General features: G+C 35.3%; 1 protein-coding gene across 2 annotated transcripts in view; it reads right to left on the bottom strand.

Annotated features, from left to right (window-relative positions):
• The window catches only part of InR (Insulin-like receptor), a 152488-nt gene that overhangs the window by 115888 nt on the left and 11060 nt on the right, over positions 1-25540 (bottom strand). For both annotated transcript variants that reach the window (XM_088259517.1, XM_088259516.1), the window contains exon 2: positions 12547-12842. In XM_088259517.1, coding sequence (XP_088115643.1) covers positions 12547-12842 — 296 coding nt within the window. The remainder of the gene's footprint in view (positions 1-12546; positions 12843-25540) is intronic.

The following is a 25540-nucleotide window of genomic DNA, read 5'->3' on the forward strand; positions in this document are numbered from 1 at the left end:
AGTCGTTTGACGTCATTCGATATGAGCAAATATTATACATATATGTTAACCCTGTCATGAACATTGTAATATTTAGACAACAAATATGTATGCTAGTTACCATTCTGAAGATGCCTTTCTTGGGTGAAAGCGCTCGGTGGTCAGTTATGAAATCAAATGTGAAACTTTTATACCAAGTAATTTTATCTGATACATGTATCTAATAGATTTAAATTACCAGTCTGACGGTGTCGGTAACGACGAAAGCCGGTCACTGGTACAGTAAATTAAATGGAAAAGTGTGTCCAAATAGTTCACAAATCTGGATTTTCTCCACTTTATAACACGGAGATGCATATTTTTACATTTTGTCATCTTAATCATGCCATTGCAAAAGAGTCTCTGCTAAATAAAAGCTTTCCTCAATCCAACATTGGTGGGTGTTGTGAACTCATATGTACTGTGTCACGAGATTGATCAATATATCTAGAAGTTCCAAAAATTTAATAGTGTGGTTGGAGAATGTTGCATGTGTGTAAAATGATCACTAAACCCAGACTCCCAAATTCTTCTCCACCTATGTTGAAATGTCAACATGTAAAGGGAAAAGCTTCGAAGTTGGTGTATATTAATTGTTATTTTTATCACCGAATCAATTAAAATAAACTGAGATATTCTGACAATTCGACGATATAATATATGTACAGGACGATGATTAATTTTTATTATTGTATAAATTTGAGTGACAAATATTTTTATCTACAAAAATTCGGTTTTAACGGCGCAAATAGATAAAAAGGTTCACAAGTCGGCTTTTACATAGAAGAAAAAGTGTCGCTAAGCTTGGGCGATTTTCTATTCCGCGATGGCACGCGAAAAAAGTGCCCAACGAGTCACGGTACGTTTTCGCTCAAAGATACAGCTGGTTTGAACCTTTCTACAATGCGGCGAAGTTTTAGCTTATTGTTTGGCAGCGCGCGAGGGGCCCGCGCGGAGGCGTTTGTTTGTTCAGCGAGCGATAGCGAGTAGTGAGCAGCGAGCAGCGAGTAGCGAGTAGCGAGCAGCGAGTAGCGAGCCCGGGCCCAGTGAACTTGCGGGACTGAGCGGCGTAGTCAACAAGTGCCAAGGCCATGGAACGTAAAATATTTTGGCAGAAAAAAATACACTCCTACTTACTACACACGTGAAAACACGACGTTAACTAGCAGTTCGGGAAGATAAATTACGTTCGTTATGATTATGAACAATGCGACTGTAAACATCGCAATTCGTTTATACATAATAACTTAAAAATACAATAAACTTAATCAAACAATTAAATAATAAATTGTGTAGATACTATTTGATTTGTTTGCGCAACGTTTGAAATTTAATATGCTGCCTTCACACGCGCGTGAAATCAAGTATATTTACTAAGACGAAACATTAAAAAAATACTTAATACGATTTAATTGTGAATATTTTATTAAACGACGAAATATGGTATACTTATACAGTAAATTTTAAACCATTTTTTTGATATTAAACAATTTCAGAATAACTATTTCGGCTTAGGATGGTCTCCGTAATGGCCGTATCGTCGGAAGGAGGGAATATCAATAACAATATAAGGTTCAACACAAAAAGTGTGTCTGAGGGTTTCCGAAGTGAAAGTTCTTGGGCGGCGATTCGATAATCGATAAATAGAATAGAATTGAGAGTGAAAAATGAGATGCGGCACGTTTATTAGGCACATTTCGTAACATGAGAGAGAAGAAAAATAAAACGTAGGGAAAAGGAGAAAGAGCACGCGTTGTAGGTGTACACGTCAGACGCTATATATGAACAGTGAGGTAAAAAAAGTTAATAATGTTGAATTTTTGGATAATTTATACAAAATATCGTATTTCTTTTGAGATACTCTCTCTCTCTCTCTCTCTTCTCTATCTCTCACCCTAAATCTCTCTTATTCTTTATTTTTTAAGTAAGTTTAAATTTTATTAGGTGTACGGTGCCGCACGCGCATTTCTTTCTAACTGGTAATATATGTATTGATTTAAATCCAAAAATAACAATTAATTGCCAACAGAATTTAAATAAAATTATATTCGGAAAATGTATAAATGTATTATGTCAATTAAAATGTTTCTAAAATCACAGTGTATCAATCAATGTAAACGTTTCTCGGTTATTTGTTTTTAAAAATATATAAACGGTAGAGTGATTTTATTATTGTTCGGAAAAAATACAAATTCAAGTGTATTTTTCCGCTGTTGGCGAGCGTCGTATATTCAAATAGATAAATATATTATCCTGCCTATTTTTAAATGAGTTTAACGTAACATCGAAAGTTTGGGAATAGTCACGAATATACACTGGGATTAGAATGGGATTCGGCGACCCAGCGAAAGTGTTTTTCTTAATTCTTTTTATTTCATCACTCGATTTCATGGTCAATGTTAAATACATATTATATCGCTGTACGGTCCAAACCATGTTTTCGTCGGTGGACATCAAACGAGTCTTAACTCGAGAAGAAAAACGTAAAACTCGCGTTTTCCAAACTGTCCAATTAAGGCTGACTGTCAAATTACAGCTGGAATTAGAGGCGTTTAAAATGTCCAGAAAGTAAGAACATTTAGTGATTTAATAATATTTATATATATATATATATATATATATATATATATATATATATATATATATATATATATATATATATATATATATATATATATATATATATATATCGTAGTCGTACAGGAGAAAGTGACCAACTGACAAAACGTAAAATGTTCAGGAGGGCCATTTAACCGTTTTTACACTTTTGTTATCAATTATAAACAAAGAAATAATGTATTCACGATTGTGATTATTTTTGTGTGAAAAGAGATGTTTACCAATATTGAAATGAGTAAATAATATTTTAGAAAATTTACATCCTAAAGTTTTTAATATTACTTAAAGCAGTTGGTAACTTTTTCCTGGCAAATATCTGGGAAAAAATGCAGATAGTCACTTTTGATTCTTAGAATGAGAACGGAAACGTTTGTTACAGATACAAAAGTTTAATTTAAAGCATTTTATTTTATTAATATAAATGAAGAAAGAAACTTTTTTTGGAAAATAAACTAGCTGGTAGCATAACATATATTTTTTAAATGACAACTGTTTTTAAAATTAAATATACAAAAAGTAAAGAAGTATTATTCTGACTCAGATTCAAAATCTAAGTGCTCTGTCTTCTTTAATATTGACAAAAAGTGATCTGTGCCACCCATACTATTCCCGTGGAATTGCACCAGTATCACCAGCAAATCTTTCTTCTTTTTCTTAGTTCTTCTTTGTATAAATAATTTAATAGAGGAAAACATACTGAAAATCCTCACCCAAATACTGACAGGATTTTAAAATCTTCGTTGTACGAATACTAATACATATTTTTCCTGGTCGAGTGTGCTCATATCGCAAGCATTTAATTTGCAGCCATGAAACAATTTCGCTGTTTTTATTTTTATCGGGTTTTTTTGTCATGTTTTTGGTAAGTAATTTGAGATCTGTGTATGCCTCCGTGGTGTAATGGTAAGCGTGTTAAGCTACCGTGCTGGAGGTTCCGGGTTCGATTCCCAGGGGGGGTTGAAAATAAATATTGGTGATTTTACACTGTAATATTTATTTCATACTACCCTGGACTGGTCCCTGAAGCGCAGGAGTGATCATCTTGCCTTCATGTAAGTAACGATCAAGATAACACTGGATCAATACGATGCAGTGCCCTATGCACCATTAGTTGCGGATAAGGGTTTGAAGAAGATTTGAGATCTAACATATCGTGAAATTTTAATTCATGTACATTATATGGATCACTCTTTCTTGATTTTTACACATTTTCATCAATAATTTACCTCTACTGGCCATTTGACTTCGAATTTAGTCACTTTGTTTCTCTAGAAACATTTAAAAGTCAAATGTTTCATACAGAGCTATAAATAACTTCATTGCGTTGAAAACTGTTACAACAGGCAATAATGTCCAACTGTCACTTGGTCACTTTTGCTTGTAAAGAAAATGAACATCAATGCAGTTAGTCATTTTTAACAAGTCAAAATATTATACTTCCAAGTTTAAAATCGCTCTGGGATTTTTTTCAGGGCAGTATTAAGCTAGTAAGATGTCAAATAGTTGATAATCACGTTTTTGTAAAAACTGCAGTTGGTCACTTTCTCCTGTATGACTACGATATATATATATATATATATATATATATATATATATATATATATATATATATATATATATATATATATATATATATATATATATATATATATATATATATATATATATATATATATATATATATATATATATATATATATATATATATATATATATATATATATATATATATATATATATATATATATATATATATATATATATATATATATATATATATATATATATATATATATATATATATATATATATATATATATATATATATATATATATATATATATATATATATATATATATATATATATATATATATATATATATATATATATATATATATATATATATATATATATATATATATATATATATATATATATATATATATATATATATATATATATATATATATATATATAAACTAAATGAATATATTCTTAAAAATCATCATAGCGGAGATGAAAAGGATTGAACTATATATTAAAATTCTAGCTTATACCGATTTCTAATCAATAATTTCTTGAAAAAAAAAATCATCATGAATCGTCACTAATTTTATTGTAAACAAAAAATTGATAGTCATATGTTTGCCATCTCTTTTATCGCGATCTACGTGTCACGGGGGCAGAGGTTTAAACAAATTGTAAAATGATACTATCGTATTTATTCTGGATCTTTAGTGAGTACTACCAAGTTTCGACTGATATATTTTGGTAGTGTACAAATCGGCTAACGGTGTCCGCCCAATCACCTGCTTAACTACCCACTGACTTACTTAATATATGCGATTTGTTTTTTTTTTTTTAATATCAAATAAAATAATCAATATTTTTTAAATTTATTTACCTTGATGAATTTAGCAGCTCGAATTCCACAATAGTGATTTGTTGAAATTTTTTATACCAATTACAAATAAAACTACAAAAAGTACTTGTGTTATTATAAAACTATAAAATTTTTGCTGCCTCATGGGCTAGAGTTATGTGTAAAATACAAACAAAAAATGGTTAAAAAAGCTATGCAAAAGAGGAATATCAAAAAGTCTATGAAATTAGCTCTGGTGACATTATTTATCTGGTATACGGGATGATATTTTTAAATGGGGCGATCTTAATTATTTTCTTTCCACCGAATAAACAAATCAGTAAATAATGAACTATTGTCATTCGAGAGTAATTTAGAGCCGATATATCGAATTGCGACGTCACGTATCCGTCTCGCAAACTTGTGATAATTGACCGATCAAGAGGCTACGCGTATGCCTACATCGAAGACTTCGGAATTTCATTGATGCGATACTTGATATTGAGGCAACGCATTTTATGAAGTGTACTTACTCGAACTAAGATACAGAAGGCTTTAGAAGGATTGCTTTTTTGAAGAAATATTACTGATTATAGATTTAAGTTTTGTACTAACATTCCCTGGTGGAACTGCATTTTATATAATAAAAAACAACCAAGTAGTTTTTTACAAAATTATTTTGTTTGATCAGTGACCGAATTTCGTCGTTACCGACATTTGACTAGTCTGATGATATCGGTAACGACGAAACCTGGTTACTGGTCAAATGATATAAGTGGAAAAAAACGTAATAAACCTTTATTTCGTTATTTGAGTTATTATAAGCAAAATATTACGTGAATTTCAAATTATTTAACAAAACATAATATATACCTATTTACTTAATTGAAACAATGCAAGGCCGTGAATTGTACTATTTAAAGTTGATTGATGAAGTACAAACGTAGAAGTGAAGTCTTCCAGATTTCATTTAACAACGCGAAATTTGATGTGGCACATTTCACAAAATCCACAATTATTCATTAAATGGTGACTAGACAAAGGCCGTTATACATAAGGATTGAAAATCGTTTAAATTTGGTATTGAATCGATTATAAGCGACAAACAGAAACCTTTCTGCTCAGCGAGTTCCCGTACAGGTCTGTATTCGATAGAAAAATATTTACCGGCCGAATTTTGAGATGTGGAGGAAATAAATAAAACACGGAGCGATTCTCCGAAGACAAGGGAGGAATGGGCAGCCCAGATAACGGAGATTTCCCGAAGGGCCCAATTCGCATAAGGAAATCCACATTCGACCAGAATAACGTGACCCCAATAGGAAATGTATTTTTCAAGTCGATAAGTTTCGAAATTTTATTAAAAATATATATCGAAATTATTTTATATCGCATATCAGGAACTTATTAAAATCGTACTCCTAGCTTTAAACAACTACATCTGAAATAAAAAAAATCCGTATTAGGATCCTTTTTTCATCCAGAGTAAAAATCGCTTTACTTGGGATATTTTTAAATGGGTAAAATAAACCCATGAAATTAGTAGGAATAGGCTTTATGTAAGCTAATCTAAAGACGAACAGATCGTTAAATCAATATATTTAATGATTAAAGAAAACACTTCGTTTTTTTACCACTTGAGTTTTATTATAGACTACATGTTTCAGAAGTTAAACTTCCATCATTCAGGTCTGTATAATAACTGATGTATACTTGTTATTATACAGACCTGAATGATGGAAGTTTAACTTCTGAAACATGTAGTCTATAATAAAACTCAAGTGGTAAAAAACGAAGTGTTTTCTTTAATCATTGTAACATGTTAATGCCGAAACAATAAATAAAATATATTTAATTATTTCATGAAAATTTTCAATATTAATAAAAAAATACCACGTCAACGTAGCCAACCTTTACCCAAACAAAACCCTCGTCTCGTTTAACAATGTCGTATTTTCGCAGAACATACATTTGGTGGTATTCAACCTCAATTTGCTTTTGGTATTGACATTGAATACTGGGATCTCGATATTCCAAGGATAATATTTATCCAAACCCAGGAGATGATTTATTCATAGTTAGATTACAGTTCATTCAATTGCGTAATTTCATACCGATAAAAATGAAATATTTAATTTTTAATAAAATATCTTACAGCATACCCTACTTGGATTGGAAATCAACTTAAAATTTTGACCCATGTAATCAATTATCAACATATGTGCGTTCAAAGATATACCATCCAATATAATCATAAATAGATACTCGTATGTAGGTCTGACGTAACATTACCTTACCATTGTTTTACTAAATGTAATTTTATCTTAACAAAACTAGTGGTTTTATAATAAATATGTAGAGGCTACAGAATGCTCGAGGCATAAATCCACACTCACCTAGAAAGGCAATAAAGTATGGAAAGCAATCGCTGTATCATCCTGCGTGAGGGAAGGTACAATAATAATTCCAGAAAACAGGCGTAAAAATACTGAAAACTGAATTAAAAATTGTTCATTTCGTACTCCGTATCGCGCTGATTTAGTAGTCATAATTTAAGGAGAAAGTATCAATGGCGGAATATACTCTAGAACAATTTTCCACGGTAACATATTTAACATATTACTTATATGTTTAATGCGAAATGTGAGCCTACTTAACTGAGCGCAGGCAATCAAATTTTGGAGTAATTGTGTTATTTTCACAAAACTAGACTTTTTTCCGCGGCACACCAACTAATTACCACGGTACACCAGTGTGCCGCGGCACACACACGGCGGAACAATGCTTTAGAATACATCAAGACTGATTTCAATTTCATAAATTTTAATCACAAGATTGTTATATGTGACTATGACTATGAATAAGGACGTACGCCTTGTAAAAATATCCAGGCAATAAAACCATCATCTTTGTTCAGACACGAGTAAAAATCTTTATATAAATAACTCTTAAAAAGACAAAAATCCATGGCACTTGTGAACGAATATTTCACAAAACGCGGAAGTAGATATTTGCTCTTAAAACTTACGCGAGACAATTTTCTTCACTGTATTAAATGAGCATTTTTCCTAAATGCTGTATTAAAAATATCATCATGCAGGCATTCGACCTTTCAAGGTGGTAGTGACCAACCCCGACATATAAATGAATGAATGAATGTAACTATTGAATACACCCAGTTAGCAACGCACGTGGTGTCCTTTGCCCTGGAACCCTAAACCCAATAAATAAAGAAACTCTACGATAATGGAGACAGACCGGCATCAAAGGGCAGGATTTGTAATAATAAAACCATTTCATACGAGCGAGTACATACCGTACGTTCGAGTATTATGAATACATGGGGTATTTACGTCCTAGGACGCCTACATATCATACGATTACTTCTCTCCGTCTGACATTGTGGCACCCTTGGATCCGTTTGTGGACCGCGTTTACGTGCTCAAGGTTGGCTGGGAACGTTTAAGGACTTCCAGGACAATGCGAGGTGACTTATTTTCCAAAGAAAACAACTTATTACGTACACCTATTTACTCGCTTGGAAGATTTTCTTCGTTTCCATTGTGAGGAATGAAACACTTTATTATATGTTTTTACAATACGATTTCAAACAAATAGATTTCAGATTTTGGATCGGGAAAATATAGGGCATTAAATGTATACAAGATTTCCATTTTACATTCAAAATACTGGAAAGGAGATCTAAAAACGTTCTGCTAGGACGGTGCGACGGTGCAGATTCGCAGACGATATTGTACTATTCTCATAAGCAATAAAAAATATAAAAAAATCTAAGTTTTTTGAGATGGTTGGATTTATACTTGTGTAGAATTTCACATTATTTGAATGCAGTATCTGCACTCCGACGTGGAAATTCTATCTGTAAGAAGAGAGAAAAAAATATAACACAATTTTCCTTTATTTGTGTTTGATATGACACAAATTTGTAAAATTTGAAAATATTCACTAGAGTTTTCTTTGAATTTGAATTATAAATTATTTATATTCGTCCATTATCTCGGAACTACCTAGTGTGTTTTTAAGTCCTTTAAGGACTGATTATTGGTGTCCAAGACACACGAGCTAGTACGAGTAAGTCCCATACCCATCGCTGCCAGTCTCATTTTCCTACCTACTGTTCCTCCTCTATATTCTTTATCCTGAGCTCCTAAACTTCGTCATCTGTATCTAATAAATTATAGGCCGATGACATTGTCCCCGTCGCGGGAAGTAAGTGGATTAAAAAAACCCAAACGAGAGAAGTCTGGAAAAAAATTCTAAGAGGCCTACATCCAGCAGTGGAGAGATAGCTGACAAATAAGATCCCATAGAATTTAATCCTCCCCTATATCCAAGAATTCAAAGCGCGCTGGGCTGATCACCTCGCTTGCGTATAACAAATATTCGGAACGGGTAACATCGCGAGTCGAGATTCTGCCGTGAATCGCGGGCAACATTATCGCTTCATTCATTCTACTTGACTTTGTGTCAATACACATACATGGTTCGGGGAGAATCAATCATTATTTTTTGGGAAAAATTTGGGGATCAAAAGACATAGGGTAGCGCTTCGAATCATACTGCCGAGAGCGTTGACACGAGTGCGTCAGCGGTGAATGTGGATATCATGTTTACTGACGGCGGCGGGCGGGGCCCCGCGAGGAGAGCCGGGGGCCTCGCGAGGCCTCGGGGGCTCTCGGCGCGCTACGCACAGCAGCCTCGAGTCCCGCTAACTCAAATTATCAGATATACAGATATATAGGGCAATTCTCAAAGAAGGCCGAGAAGTTCTTCCAAAGACACCCACGGCCATAGTAAGCTTATATCAGCTGCAAACCTGTCATTTTATTCAATGTCTGCCAATGATACGTGTATTGAGAGAATAAACTGATATTATTTGACACATGAGTACATTTGAACTGATGATGGAATGATTATTCCGAAGTAGTGTTTTTAACAGAGTGAAGGATGAATAAGGAGTGTGTTATATTACCATACGACGATGATAACAATGCTTTTAATATACAAAATATAATATTATTTCTTAAAATATCGGTCAGAAATCGAAAGTAGGGTAAATTAAAATAAGTAAATAAATGATCGCAATATTATTGAACAATGGAATCGACCAACCGCTGTCGCTGCTCAGACATTTACATACGCAAATTTGAATATAATGTTTTCTAGGAAATTGATTAAAAGTCGTTGTTTACGGCGATTTGCCGCGATGTCTGTGTACGTCTTGAAAAGTAAAGTTGGAAATGACAAAAATTAGAATTTTACGTTATGGAGATTCCAACCGACTATAATTTTATCGGGGGCATATAACTTCTGACGGGTGACGGGTAGCTCAGCTCTACTGGACGTGAAATCAAGAATATTAACGGGCTGTAATTTCCACCCATTCGGTCAACCTAATGGAGGTACCAGGGAGGCAGGAAGGCAGGAAGGGTTCCGACACTCCGTAAGCCAGGGTTGGCAGCGGCCTGGCGGTCACGTGACGCCGTGACGCGGCGGGTCAGGGCCGGTCAGAGGGGCCCGCTATGGGATCATTATGTTATGTTGGCGCGGAACGGGGCTGACAACGTTCTATTTCGACTTAAAATTCGCAAAAAAAACACACAAAACGAGAATGCAATACGAGGAAGTGTACGTTCGTCTAAAGCGCTCGAATAATGAGAAACGTTACCAAGGGCAACCGCAAAATTATTATTATTATTGTAGCGTTATTCAGACGAGATGATAATAATATGTACTCACATTCTTGGTACAAAATGATTATTTAAAAAAAAAGAATTTTAAAACCTAAAATATTTCATTTACATACATAGAATACAAAGAATATTTATGATTTGTATTGACATTTGATTTGGTGGAATTGCTTTTCATATGGTAAAAACAACTATTTTTTCACTTTCCACGGACCGTGTTTAGTCGTTACTAGTCTAATGGTGTCGGTAACGACGAAACCCGACCACTGGTCAAATCAAATGGAAGTGAAAAAAAACTAAATAGTCGTTGATTTATTATTAAAAAAAATAATAAGTAACCGAATGTATTTAGGATGTTATATTCGTCTAACTCTAAATACGTATTTCATTCATCCCGTTTGCACACAAATGGTGCATGGGGCATCGCGTATAATTGTCAATAGCATGAAAGCAAGGTGATCCAGTCCTACCTTCCAGTTCAGAGCTCAGAATGAACACGTTACTGATTTTGATGTATAAACCAAAAATGAAGAAGCGTGAAATTGAGATTTTCGCATGGGTTACATGTTATTTTATTCTGAATGAAATTGCTGACCGGATGTAATCACCTAAACGTGTCCCAAATACTTGCAGCCAAGAAGCGAGTACCTCTGCAGCTGCAGTATGGATTGTTGAAAGGGCGATGCCGGTGGTGAGGCAGAGAGCATCATCTCGACGTCCGAACAGTATTCCTAAAATATTAACATACTGCGAGAGCGTGTGACAACGAGTCACAGCTGACGTGGTGACGCCATTGTGGAATATTACCAGATTGGAATAACATTGGAAAATATTTTAAATTGAAACAAGGTTGTTAAAAACCAGTTACTAAGTATAAAAAACGAATAATTATAAAACTCGTCATTGTTGCTCTAAAAAATAACCCATAAAAAACGTTTGGTCGAACGCGCATACCAGGACTTGTGGCTCAGTCGGTAATGTTGTTGGAATAATATGGACTTCTCGAAGCGATCACATATCTAATAATGTGATCCCTTTTATCAAATTCAATATATTTTCCATCGATGATATTAAACCTTTAACAGCGGTTGGAACCATCGTTGCCAATCTCCGGGGAGCGAAAATCACTAGCCAGAAGTAAAAAAAATCAGCAGATAAACATTTTGAAAAGGTAAATTAATGAAATTAGGTAAAATTTTGATAGCCAAGGACTGATTTCTAGTTGGTATAGTATCGGGAGTGTAGATAAATCAGATGTACTCGGAAAGGTTTTCAATGGTGGTTGAAACAATTCTTGTTGTCGTTATTGTTCAAGGAACCCCAAGGAACATCTGATTTAAAATGGGTTTGAATCAGATGATATCGATGAATAAAAACCATCAAAGCTTCCGCAGAACGTGGATCGAATATTTGAAGGCATTATATGAAAGAGAAGAATTACAAGAGATATAGGCAGTAAAGGGGAGTATAACACTTTTCTTATCATTCATCGTTCACTTTGTGAATATCACTTGAAACACTACGTCAACTGTAGACCAGATAATGAAATGGTTATTCCGAAGCCGGCAGTCATGAAGTATGTAGTGTTTTGAGTGGTAAAACAATGTGAACGATGAATAATAAGGAGAGTGTTCCATACCGGTAAGTTAACAATGATTTTAATAAAAAAAAAAAAAAAAAAAATAGAAAACTCCTGGCTGGGCAATATGAAGGAATAGCGAGGGATCGTCCAAGAAAAAAATATATATATGCGTGGTGGCCAACCTACAGCGACTGGAGACGTACCATAGCAGAAGAAGATGATAATGAAAGTTCAAAAATAGAAGAGACTCACCACCAGATTCCTTTTGCGAGTTCAGGTCCACGGTGGGCGAGAGCGCGGCCGCGGGGGTCACCAGGCACAGGAGCAGGGGGGCCAGCAGCAGCCAGCCCCGGGGGGGCCAGCCGCGCGCCGGGCCCGCGGGGGGCGGCGGGCGCGCCTGCGCGGGGGGGCCGCGGCGGGGCTCACCCGGCGCCCCCGGCTCCGGCTGCGGCCCGGCGGCGCACTGGCACCGCGGAGCCTCCGCACATCGCGCCGGGGGCGCCAATGCACCGGGCCATGCGCACGTGAGAAATGTGCCTCGGTAACACCTGGAACATACAATACGTATTATATTTAGGAGTATTCATTTTCTTAAACTATGTTACAAATTTCGGATTAGATTAAACTAATTAAAAAAAATCAATTACATAAAATATCACCTGGATAGAGAAAATTAAGTTGCGACATAACGAATACTGGGCCTTAAAGTTACTATTTTATGTAATTCAGGAAGTGAAAATTCTAAGCAAAAGCACTCGCTGAGCATGTGTATCTAGTGGATTTACTCTATGTTTAAAGTTGCTACAATTTCATGTAATTCTAGGCAAAAAATACTCGCTGAGCATGTGTATGTAGACCTTTACACCATCGGCCGTCGGCCGCCAGCGCACAGCGGACAGCGGCCGGTAGGCAACCTGCGCCAAACTAGTTTCGGACGATATTATTTTGGATAAAATAAATGGGCACTTATTCCGGCGCGGCCCGCATCTGCGTTCGCGGGCGGATACGCCTTCATTCATCCCATTCCCATGAATGGACGGCCACTTCCGAGACGAGAATCCGCTCACTGCCGCAAGTGCTCCGGCCTGAATTCCTACAATACTCGCGACTAATAATAATTAGTTACGGCCGGATTTGACGTATCGAGCGCCAGATTCAAACCTACATTCGCGAATAGTGGAAATTCCGAAGTGCGGTCTTTTCGGAATACTTACGTTCGAAACGTAGACGCTAATAAGGGCGCTTGTGCACTACACGGAATTATACCGTCCGGCACTTCAGTTAGCATGATAAAACTGATGTTTGGCTCGTACTTTTGTCAATCTTTCTACGGATCGGTGCACTTGATCGGTGCGTGATCACGGTGCGCGTAAATTTGATCTCGCTGAACTTACGTAGTCGCTTTTATTTTTAAAAAACAGGACTGCCGGACGGTAAAATTCGGTGTAGTGCACAAGCGGCTATACTCTCACTTTACTGAAGAATACAACTACAGCGAGACCTCATTTTACTAAACGTATTGTTCAAATAGAACTGCAATATTAAGCAAATATTTACATTATTTATTGTGGCTTTCCAATCATGAAGAATAAATACTTTTAAGACATTAATATGCTGTTATCATTCACATTTCTTCGTGGAATTTTACTTTGCGTAAAGATTCGTGAGAACCATATTATTTTTAAGTGAAGTGATCAGTCTTGCGTTTCAGGTTGAAATATTAATAATAATAAAAATAGATTAAAAATGTGATATTAATAATACCGGTCTCACCGAGAATTAAACCCGAGGCTTTGTACATAGTAGGCAAACACGCTACATAACTACAACCTAGTAAAAAAAAACATTTAAAAAAAGGTAAAAGATACAATATTGCTTGTACGACAAATACAACATAGAGATTAACAGGTGGAAATTCGTATCTAATTTTACACATGTTTATTGCTGTTGTATTTGTCGCTTGTAGGCGTATTCATAAATACATTGTAACGAAAAATCTATACATTAAAAAAACATAAGCCCATCCCCACCTTCATCCGATTAAACAATCACGTTTTTAGCAAATAACAGGCACTGGTTGGTTATGTTTAACGAAATTTAGAACGACAACAAGTAGAATTTGGATAATCTCCCTTCCTTCAAAATATTTTTGTTATTAGTATATTCATATGACTTTTTTCGATTCCTGGCCGATGTTAGATGGAAAATATCATTTTACTGTGTGAAAACGTTAAATTAACACGATCTGTACAAAAAACAACTAAAATCGATGGACAGTGATTAAACGGAAGACAAGTAACAAAAGGCCTGTTTTTTAAAGAGAAACTTCTTAGGCGGCGATTCGATAATCGTGGATTGGACGAGAATTGAGAGTGAAATTTCAAGGACGCGTTACGTTTGCTAGGTACATTTCGTGTAAATAAAAGGTAGAAAGTAGGAGAAAGAGAGTTTTACATTCCGACCCCACGGTAGCGAAGCAAAAGAGAGCGATATATGCACAACGATACAAAATTATATAACAAGATAGTGTCGGGCATCCGCACATTTAGATCTATACGTCAGACGCTATATATTAACAGTGAAGTACCACGCGTTGATGTAAGTAGTGTTTGTCATCGTGTTTTGTGTTTATTTACATTTCAATTAATATGTAAGTAACATTTTTAAGAAGTTTCACTTCTATCACGTGTACGGTGCTGCACGAGCAAGTTTTCAACTGCTCATCGTTATGTTTAAAATAATCGACAACCACTTTATGAAATAGACCCATTCACGTATATACGACTACGTAAAGAGAACACATACAGACACCAAATAGTAAATGTGTGTCTATGGTATATCGCAATACATCCAGTGCTGTTAGACGGTATTAGGGGCCTCGGGTCTGTGGCCGCATGGCGTGCTATCGGTAGTATAACATTACTAGTTCGTACGGGAAGGTTAATTAGGCGTGGATATGCTAATGCCCGATGGAAAGGCAGGTACACCGGTGGTTTACGCGAAGGCGCGCAAAGAGAGTCGCATTAGCCGAACACCGGAGATTATAGAACAAAGATATACGATCTCTATTCCGCACTGTCAGCTGGTCAGCGAATATCCTGCACCTGTTTGAATTCGCGATCGCGCACAGAACGGAAAAATATTCAACGGTCGTCTTATCACCGTGAGAAAATTCGGAAATTCATACAATTATACACACACACACCTACCAGGTATGCAAAATAATTTATTTAAAAATATATTTTTCGCTGATCCTTTGTGGCACTTTATAGAGCTTATAAAATTCATTAAAAATACAATTTTTTTCTTTGCTAGGGAAAGAATGTAAGGCTGAACTAGGGATAGAAAAAAATATAAAGAAAAGTTATTTAAAGCGGTATGGACACGTAGAGCGAGTGATTAACGAGATAGTAACTAAAAAAGTATATTTGGCAAATATGAACGAGAAAAATGAACGAAGACGATCAAAGTAGATGTAGCGCAACCAGATCAATCAGAACTTAAAATCTGACGCTGTCAAAAGTCTACGTAATCGGAGGGCATTTATGGCCAGATGTATGGATGTGAAGAAAGCTAGGAGTGTATGTCAAGACAGACGAGTAGATAGACTGAAACACGCAGTAAAAGTGTTACTTATTTATTTTAAAACTACAATAATTTTTGTATTTATTTTAAATGAAACACAGATTTTTTGAGTCTACTAAGTTGTATTTTATTAACGAAAAACACATAAAAAATTAAATTGTGACAATTGTTTCGCCTTGTTAGGGCATTATCAAACGAATGTTTGATAATGCCCTAACAAGGCGTAAGAATTGTCACAATTTAATTTTTTATGTGTTTTTTGTTAATAAAATACAACTTAGTAGACTCAAAAAATCTGTGTTTGATTTAAAATAAATACATAAATTAAAATGGAGTTCTACAAATTAAACGCCAAGTCAATAAATACAATAATTTTTTAAAATTATTTATTTGGCAGTCACCCAGTGGAAGGATGTTTATGCCAGTGTCAAGTACTATTTTTATTTACATACAAAAAATAATTGAAAATAATAATAACAATTAATACAAAATTTCATAGTTTAAATGCGTTTAGCTTTATCATTTTACAAATTATGACCGCAATTCTAGAATTATGTTCAGAAAGAAGGGTGGATACTTGGGCGGGGAGTTGGATTCCTGCCCGAGTTAAGCTATTTAGGAAGTTCTCCTTCTCTTCTTTCTTGTGAGCGTACACTGAAAAAACGTATGGTTTGCATACCCTAAATCTTGTCCACATTCGCAATATGGTGACAATCAAATTGAATTAGGTAAGAAATTTTGGTTAAGGTTGCATCTTATCTGGTCTCCTTCCGCGGATACTGACAGAATCCCGCTTATCTCCGCATCCGTCATGGCAATCCCTCCAGTCTGACGAAGACGAATGCCGTTGGCTTAATTCGGCCGATTCATCAATCTCGGCGCGTATACGCCGGCAGGCGGGTGGAAACGGAGGAAAAACGAAAAACATATTCTTATTTTTCGACGCTAAAAGCGACTTGTCAGTCACGCTATTGTTTTCCGCGATAAGGATTAGGTGTAGATACGACAAAAGCTCCGCGGGTCGTCGGAGACTCGAAACGCGATATCCGTGGGAACGATACCGCCACTAGCGAAAATACTTGTAAAATTAGTACGGAATCTAATTATAAATCTTAAAAAAAAACACACACACATACTTATCTAGAAATAAACGTGGTTATATACGCAATTCATTAAAAATACATATATCGAGTATCATTTACGAGTATTATCAAGTTTATTTCATAAACAACTTATTTTTATCATATTTGCTTCTCAATGTACCACTGTAGATACCCAATGTTAAGGCCCCAGTATTCATTATGTCGCAACTCAATTTTTTTCCAAATCCAGGTAACATTTTACGTAATTGTTTTTTTTTATTAAAGCACCGTTTTTGCATTGAAAAAAAAGTTTTTCTTCGAAATAATTATATAAATTATAAAAATATTTTTTGCTTTAAATAATCTTAAAAACAAAAATATGTTCAGTACACATTCTTTAAAAAAAATTGGGCGTGAACAGACACGTAACCTCTCTGGTGGTCGCCCGGCGAATGAATTCTGCATTTGCGAATATCCCCTTAAAATTATATTAAATATATTTTATTATTAATATTATACTTCGTATAAAATTTTATTACATACCCGTTTTCTTAATTTTTTGTGTCTTTTCTTAAATCGTAATCTTTACCACATTCACGTTTTATCCCTTTTACTATTTTACTATTTGATATGTCGCTCACTCCTTTCAAGAACGTCATATATCAAAAATCGACAATTTTCAGTTGTGCATGTCTTTGGAATGCCCAGAAAATGTACTATACCCCAGCAAAAGCGGCATATTTTTGACATAATATTTACCCGCTACAGGGCAGAAAGTGTTGTTTTTGCATTCTGGAGAAAAGGTATTGTTCAATTATTTTTTTAATTTTACTAAATATTTTTCAAATGGAGAAAAATCATTCAGGTTTAACCTAAAAAGATCTGTTGCATTTTAAAATTTTCAATAAGTGGCTTTATATTTATTTTTAATACATTTCATTATATTTTTAAACTTCAAAAACGATATCCCGAAAAATCAAGAATTTTGATAAATGACGTTGTTGAAAGCAGTGAGCGATGTGTGCAGTGCGATCCTTGGAGTGCACTCGAATGTACTTTACGACGTTTTGTCGGGAAAGGGTGGAGGTGAATTTGTAAACAATATTTGGCTAGAAGAAAATAAAATGTAGCGGGCGCAGAGTAGGCCCCTTTATTGCAGAGTAATCCCAACGTAAACTCGGTTATCAAATCTCAACAAGTCAAGAGCACCTACTTTAAGGAGAAAAACAACGATTCGAGTGCCAATAACAAGATTGGCGTCAATCATCAAAACATGTACCTTGTACAACATAATAATAATATCATCGAGAGTTTATCACAGCTATCGGGCGCGGGCGAGGGGGGGAGGCGTAGAGGGGCGTCCCGGCTGAATATACTCGTATTATTACCTCTTGTATGAAAACAACAACAAACTCACACACGATCACTTTCCATCGCGTACACAAACAAATACATGCGCACACATAGAGACATCCGCGACTAATAATACGACATTTTATAGATTCTTATTTTGCGATAGATAGAGATTGCGCCGGCCTGAGCATCAAATTTGTCATATTTTTTTACTCTTTTTGCTTTTATCGAAATTTTAATCAGCAGTGACTTACTGCTGATTAAAATTTCGATAAAAGCAAAAAGAGTGAACAAAAATAACAAGTAGTACAAAATGTAAAACTGATAAAAAGTTTTCTGTTAACGATAGATGTCGCCTATGAAGTTCATTCTGAAAAACGTGTTGATAATTGCAACAAATGGTATATGCAACGTTCCGAAATTGGACTAACACAATGTGTTTGTCGAATTTTGGTAGAATGATAAAGTGATAACTTAAACCAGCCATTGACAGGTGGTTACCCCTGCAAATAAATACCCAGATTTATATATTTTTTGTTTATTTATAGATTTGGCGTTTAATTTGTAGGACTCCATTTCAATTTACATATGCATATAAATATAAAAGGTTAAAATCAAACACTGAATTTTCGAGTCTACTAAATTGTATTTTATCGTTTAATAAATTCGTTTGAAAATGCCATAACAAGGCGAAACAATTAAAACAAAATTAATTTTTGTGTTTTTTAACAATAAAATACAATTAAGTAGACTTAAAAGTAGATCCAGTGTTTGATTTTTACATTTAGTTATGTTTAGATGTCAGAACAAATAATTAGTATATCATCTGCACAAATGCATTTATACTTACGAGTATATTCAAAATAATACCTTAAAAATATTTCCAGAATTATAAACCCCGACTTACAAATAAAAGAGCGCACAAAAGCGACTCGGAAGAAGCTGCCAATGAAAACAAACATTGTCGCTTGAAAACGGACACCATGAACGATATCTAAGGAGACTTCTAAGGGTTCCAGATATCCAAATGGATTTATGAATGGTACCGATCCTCTAGTATTGAAACGTTGAACTTATTCTTAATCTTAAGATCGTTTCTTCTTCTAATGAATTCGTCATATTCGTTGATAAGGTACGTTTCGGCAGTAAATAATTCGGTATATCGCTCTTATCTCGGGACGTGTGTAAGTATATCGACGTGCGATTGTATGTATCGCCTATAGAAGTTACCTGTTATTATGGCAGAGTACACGTGCGCTGGTATAAATACATTTTCTTATGAAACGTATTACACCGCTTACGTAAATATTGTTTTCGTCATGATAAGAACAAATGATACGGGATCGAAGGAATGATTTGTAGAATTTATAAACAATATGTATTTGAGTGATGATATCTTCGATTAAAAAAAATAATCAAAAAGACTTTCCGCGAACACGATGTTATTACTAGATCGCAATTTCGGTCAAAAAGATATCCAGGGATTTATTTTATTTTGTTGGGTCATCCAACCGGGATACATAAATACAAGATGAGAAATAAGTTTAATTTCTGGCACAATTATAGGAGAAATAAATGTTTTTTCAACATTTTGAGTGGGTCCAAATACTTGTTTTACATATCTGGGATATCCAATTGGGAGCTTTTTTTTTTTTTTTCAACATAGATGAAGAATAATGTGAAAGACTGGATATTTACAGGGCTTATTACCTGTCATAGGCTGGTTAAGTGATCATTTTACACATGTGCAACATTCACCATTCTACCCATTCTTGACAACCACACTACTCGGGTTTTTTTAAAGGAACAACTTAAAAAGCCTTTATTTTTGGAAACTTGTTTGCAGGTAGGGTAGTAAAGATAGGAAGGGTAAATGTGAAAAATTAACACCCAGACCAATTGAAAATGAATATTTACTGAATCCATTTAGGAATTAGCGGGAATCGAACGAATGATATTATTCTCATTATTAGAAATAGGTATCAAATTGTGGTCGAGTGAATTCGACTTAAGAGTCCTCGGCACTAACCACGGGACAACAACCCGACACTTTATTTTATGACAATAAAAAAAAAAACAAAAAAAAACACAAGCAGCGAGCTGCGATTTGGACAGCCCTGCTGTAAATCATAGTTCGGCGCCGGGAATAGTGAACAGCATATAGGCCATCGTATCGGACGATGTTATCGCTATCAGTGAGCTTATTAAATTCCGAACGTACCAATAACATTTGGAGAACGGAATCTCAACACGGCATTGGAAATATTATATAAACATGGTCACTGAAAAACACAATTGTAAAAATAATGTAACATCGAGTACATATTTACTTTAGATGAAATCAGTGTTTAGATCATACCTGCGTGTTTTATGTATTGACTAGGCGTTTTACAGGCGAGTTACAAATGCTGCTACACATCGCCCATTCAAGCCGAAACGAAAACAATAATTATTCATTCGTATTAATAAAACAAAATAGAAACTACAATACCTTTATCACAATGGGACATTGTCTAGTGTACGCAAACAAGTTTTACTTTATGTATACTTTGATTTTCACCTGTATATGAAAACATCTGTAGTTTTCGAAACTAGTCGTGTGTAATGAAATAAAAATCATTAAGCGATATTAAGGTAGGGACTGACCGGAGCATTTCGTCGTAATGTAACGTCGTTACATCGCTCGCGGCGAGCATCAGCGAGCATCCGAAACTATGTATGGAGCGCTCGGCTCGCTGTACTGACTATACGAATGCTCGCATTGTAACGTGTTACGTTACGACGAAATGGCTCCGGTCGATCCGTACCATTATACAAGTGTTTTTTTTTTATACGCAAACAAGAACCATAACTGTGGATAACCGGGATTATTTTTTTCAAAATTATATATGTATTTCTAATCTAATTTAAATAATAATATATACCTAATTAATTACTCTGTATAATTATTGTCTTTCCCTGTGCACCATTTTATGATTATTTTAAAGTATTGGGAGAAAACGGATAGCATTTACAGAATCAAACGTACAAGTTAAACTTATATTCTGTCATAATTCAGTATTTTTTTAAAAATCCTAGCCATTCTTTCCTTCGATCCTCTCCGGTTTATATTATTTTTTTGACATCTCAACATAGATGAAGAAGAATAGTCATAAGAAAAGTCATAGGCTGGTTTAAGTGATCACATTACACATGTGTAACATTAACCAATTCTACCCATGATTGACAACCACACTTCTCAAATTCTTGGAATTTCTATATATCGGTAGTGTAACGGCAAAGGGGTATATCTGTCAAATTTTTCATTTTCTAAGTTTGTTCGACAAAATGTCTAAAATAGTGTATTCCATAATCTGGCAAAAGGATATAGCTGTAGTTGCAATACTTATTTAGTTTTATTAAGATATGTACATATAAAAATACATAAAACAAATGAGTTATTTAATTTTACAGGTTTGTTTATGCTCTTCTGTAAAATTTGGTCTCAGATATAGCCCTTTGCCTTTACACTGCCGATATATGATCCAATTTCGAAACATAGTACACGAATCACTAGAATTTCACTATGGACAGTATTGGTGAGGTAATGTTTATGTTAATTATTATCGAATTGAATTGAACATTTCCAGATAATCTACGTGTAATCTAGCAGCGAGCACACCACTGGCCATTTGATTTGTACTCGGTCGGAAATTTGTCACGCAGACCGTGACCGTGTACTCGTATAGGGCGGACCGCGTCTGGCTGGCGCGCCGTCCCACTGCGGGTAAACTCCAACCGGCCGTTAGCGCCTCACGAATCGTGGAGCCTCAACGCTGGTTAGCGGTTAAGCGCGTACCGGGTGGGTGAATGGGTTTACGCGACCCTCCGGGGTAGTTCCGGTCTACAGGGGTCGATGGCACCAGCTGCACTACCAACACCAATACTAGAGTACGAGAGGTAAGGATCCGTTTGTCGAACCATTTTATGCAATTAAATACATTACAGATTTACATGTTTTCATATATTTTTTATCGACATCTGAAAAGATGAAGAAGAATATGGAAGTCTGGGTTAAGTGATCACTTTACACACGTGCAACATTCACCATTCTACCCATGATTGACAACCACACTGCCATTTTTTGGACCTCTTAGATATATGATTGATCTCATGACACAGTACATATGAGGTCACAACAGCCATCTACATATATATATTGGTTTGAAAAAACTTTTTATGTAGCGCAGACATTTGGATGTATGCAAGATCCGAACCCCGGAATATTTTTATATACTGGGAAACGCCTAAAAACATGATTTTTTTTTCAGCTTATAATTTGGCCAGTTGTAAACATTACAGATCATTAGAATTGAAAGCATTTAAATAAAATTTATTTAATACTACATGATACTTCGTTTTGCTGATAGATAACCGATCATTAGAATTATAAGCATTTAAATAAAATTGATTTAAGACTACATGATACATAGTTTTGCTGATGGATAACCGATTTCACAGCTCTCACAACACTTTAGATTAGATTTCAAATCATATTCTATAGATATGCTACCTTCGCGGCGTAGTGAAATCGTATAGGGCTACCGTGCTGGAGGTCCTGGATTCGATTATTATATGTACATAAATATAAATATTTGTTATTTTTTACTCTAATATTTAATATCACCTTGGAATGGCACCTGAGGCGCAGCACTGATAAACCTACCTTCATATATGAGACGATTAACACATGACACTGCGTAGATACGATGCAGTGGTCCATGCACTATTGGGTTTGGTTTACGGTTAGAAAAAAGAAAAAATATACATTTAGAAATAAATTAATGAAAATATAAACTATAAAAATATATTAATGAATTTAAACGTAGGTATGTATTTGAAATGTGTGTTTTCTCTTTTCTTTCCTTTCCATTTAATTAGACTGAGTCACTAACGACGAATGGCTGGGTGTTGCTAGTTTGTAATAATGAAAAAAAATTCGATAATAGGCACCTTCGCGTACAATAACTTGAGTATTGGTATAGTGCAGTGCACCCGTATGCACGGTATAGTGCGTAGTAAGCGTGTACAGTCGCAGATAGAGGGGGTCCGTGAGAGTAGACAGATCAGAACGTGATGAATGTCATTCTTTCACCATTCCCACTAATCCAAACGGTTATTACAGATAGAGGGGGTCCGTGAGAGTAGACAGATCAGAACGTGATGAATGTCATTCTTTCACCATTCCCACTAATCCAAACGGTTATTACAGATAGAGGGGGTCCGTGAGAGTAGACAGATCAGAACGTGATGAATGTCATTCTTTCACCATTCCCACTAATCCAAACGGTTATTACAGATAGAGGGGGTCCGTGAGAGTAGACAGATCAGAACGTGATGAATGTCATTCTTTCACCATTCCCACTAATCCAAACGGTTATTACAGATAGAGGGGGTCCGTGAGAGTAGACAGATCAGAACGTGATGAATGTCATTCTTTCACCATTCCCACTAATCCAAACGGTTATTACAGATAGAGGGGGTCCGTGAGAGTAGACAGATCAGAACGTGATGAATGTCATTCTTTCACCATTCCCACTAATCCAAACGGTTATTACAGATAGAGGGGGTCCGTGAGAGTAGACAGATCAGAACGTGATGAATGTCATTCTTTCACCATTCCCACTAATCCAAACGGTTATTACAGATAGAGGGGGTCCGTGAGAGTAGACAGATCAGAACGTGATGAATGTCATTCTTTCACCATTCCCACTAATCCAAACGGTTATTACAGATAGAGGGGGTCCGTGAGAGTAGACAGATCAGAACGTGATGAATGTCATTCTTTCACCATTCCCACTAATCCAAACGGTTATTACAGATAGAGGGGGTCCGTGAGAGTAGACAGATCAGAACGTGATGAATGTCATTCTTTCACCATTCCCACTAATCCAAACGGTTATTACAGATAGAGGGGGTCCGTGAGAGTAGACAGATCAGAACGTGATGAATGTCATTCTTTCACCATTCCCACTAATCCAAACGGTTATTACAGATAGAGGGGGTCCGTGAGAGTAGACAGATCAGAACGTGATGAATGTCATTCTTTCACCATTCCCACTAATCCAAACGGTTATTACAGATAGAGGGGGTCCGTGAGAGTAGACAGATCAGAACGTGATGAATGTCATTCTTTCACCATTCCCACTAATCCAAACGGTTATTACAGATAGAGGGGGTCCGTGAGAGTAGACAGATCAGAACGTGATGAATGTCATTCTTTCACCATTCCCACTAATCCAAACGGTTATTACAGATAGAGGGGGTCCGTGAGAGTAGACAGATCAGAACGTGATGAATGTCATTCTTTCACCATTCCCACTAATCCAAACGGTTATTACAGATAGAGGGGGTCCGTGAGAGTAGACAGATCAGAACGTGATGAATGTCATTCTTTCACCATTCCCACTAATCCAAACGGTTATTCGAGAACCAAGGGGTCGATTTTATAACTGCTGTTATTCGAATACAATTTAAGAATCGTCACAAAATGTGAAAAGGGGGAATTCTCTTATCCAGTTAAAAAGGGACAGTTAAATATTATTATTTGAGGTGTATTTGATGTTTGTTTCATCTGAGAGGATTTTTAGCTTCGGAGAGCTTATCATTTAATCTTGAATGAACGCCATACATAAGTACAATATTATACTCTCAAATAAATGCTTTTAAAAATAAATTATCAAAAGCTTGTTGAGAATTACACAAAATGTACATCGGTGTAAAATAAATGTTTATGTTAACAACTTAAGGATAATTATAATGATAACTTGTAGATTTTACATGAATGTCCAATATATAAAGGTTGTAGAAAAAGGAAAAAGTTGGGAACCTAGAAAAACTTGGTCTTCCAAACTAAATTTTCCTTGGTTTGTGTTTCTCAGGTTTGTCAAATACTTGAAAGACATCGGGTTAAATGTCGAAATAATCGACGAGTATGTATGAGGAGATGCATGAAAGAGCCGAAGAATGTTTGCAAAGACAGTAATGTGGCGTTCTATTCTCTCTGCCTACCCCTACGGGGAAGTGGCGTAATAGTTAGTTAGAAAATACATAATATTATGAAGAAGCTTTGTGAGTTATTATTCTTTTAAAGTAGATACTATAAAACATGAAAGTTCTAATAATTTCCACCCATTTATGCGATAAAATGTAACTTTTCAAGTAGGTATGTATAATCGTTACGAAGA

This window comes from Brachycentrus maculatus, unplaced genomic scaffold (assembly GCF_059751285.1).
Source record: "Brachycentrus maculatus isolate JH-2025_06_01 unplaced genomic scaffold, ASM5975128v1 h1tg000117l, whole genome shotgun sequence".
Classification (NCBI taxonomy): domain Eukaryota; kingdom Metazoa; phylum Arthropoda; class Insecta; order Trichoptera; family Brachycentridae; genus Brachycentrus; species Brachycentrus maculatus.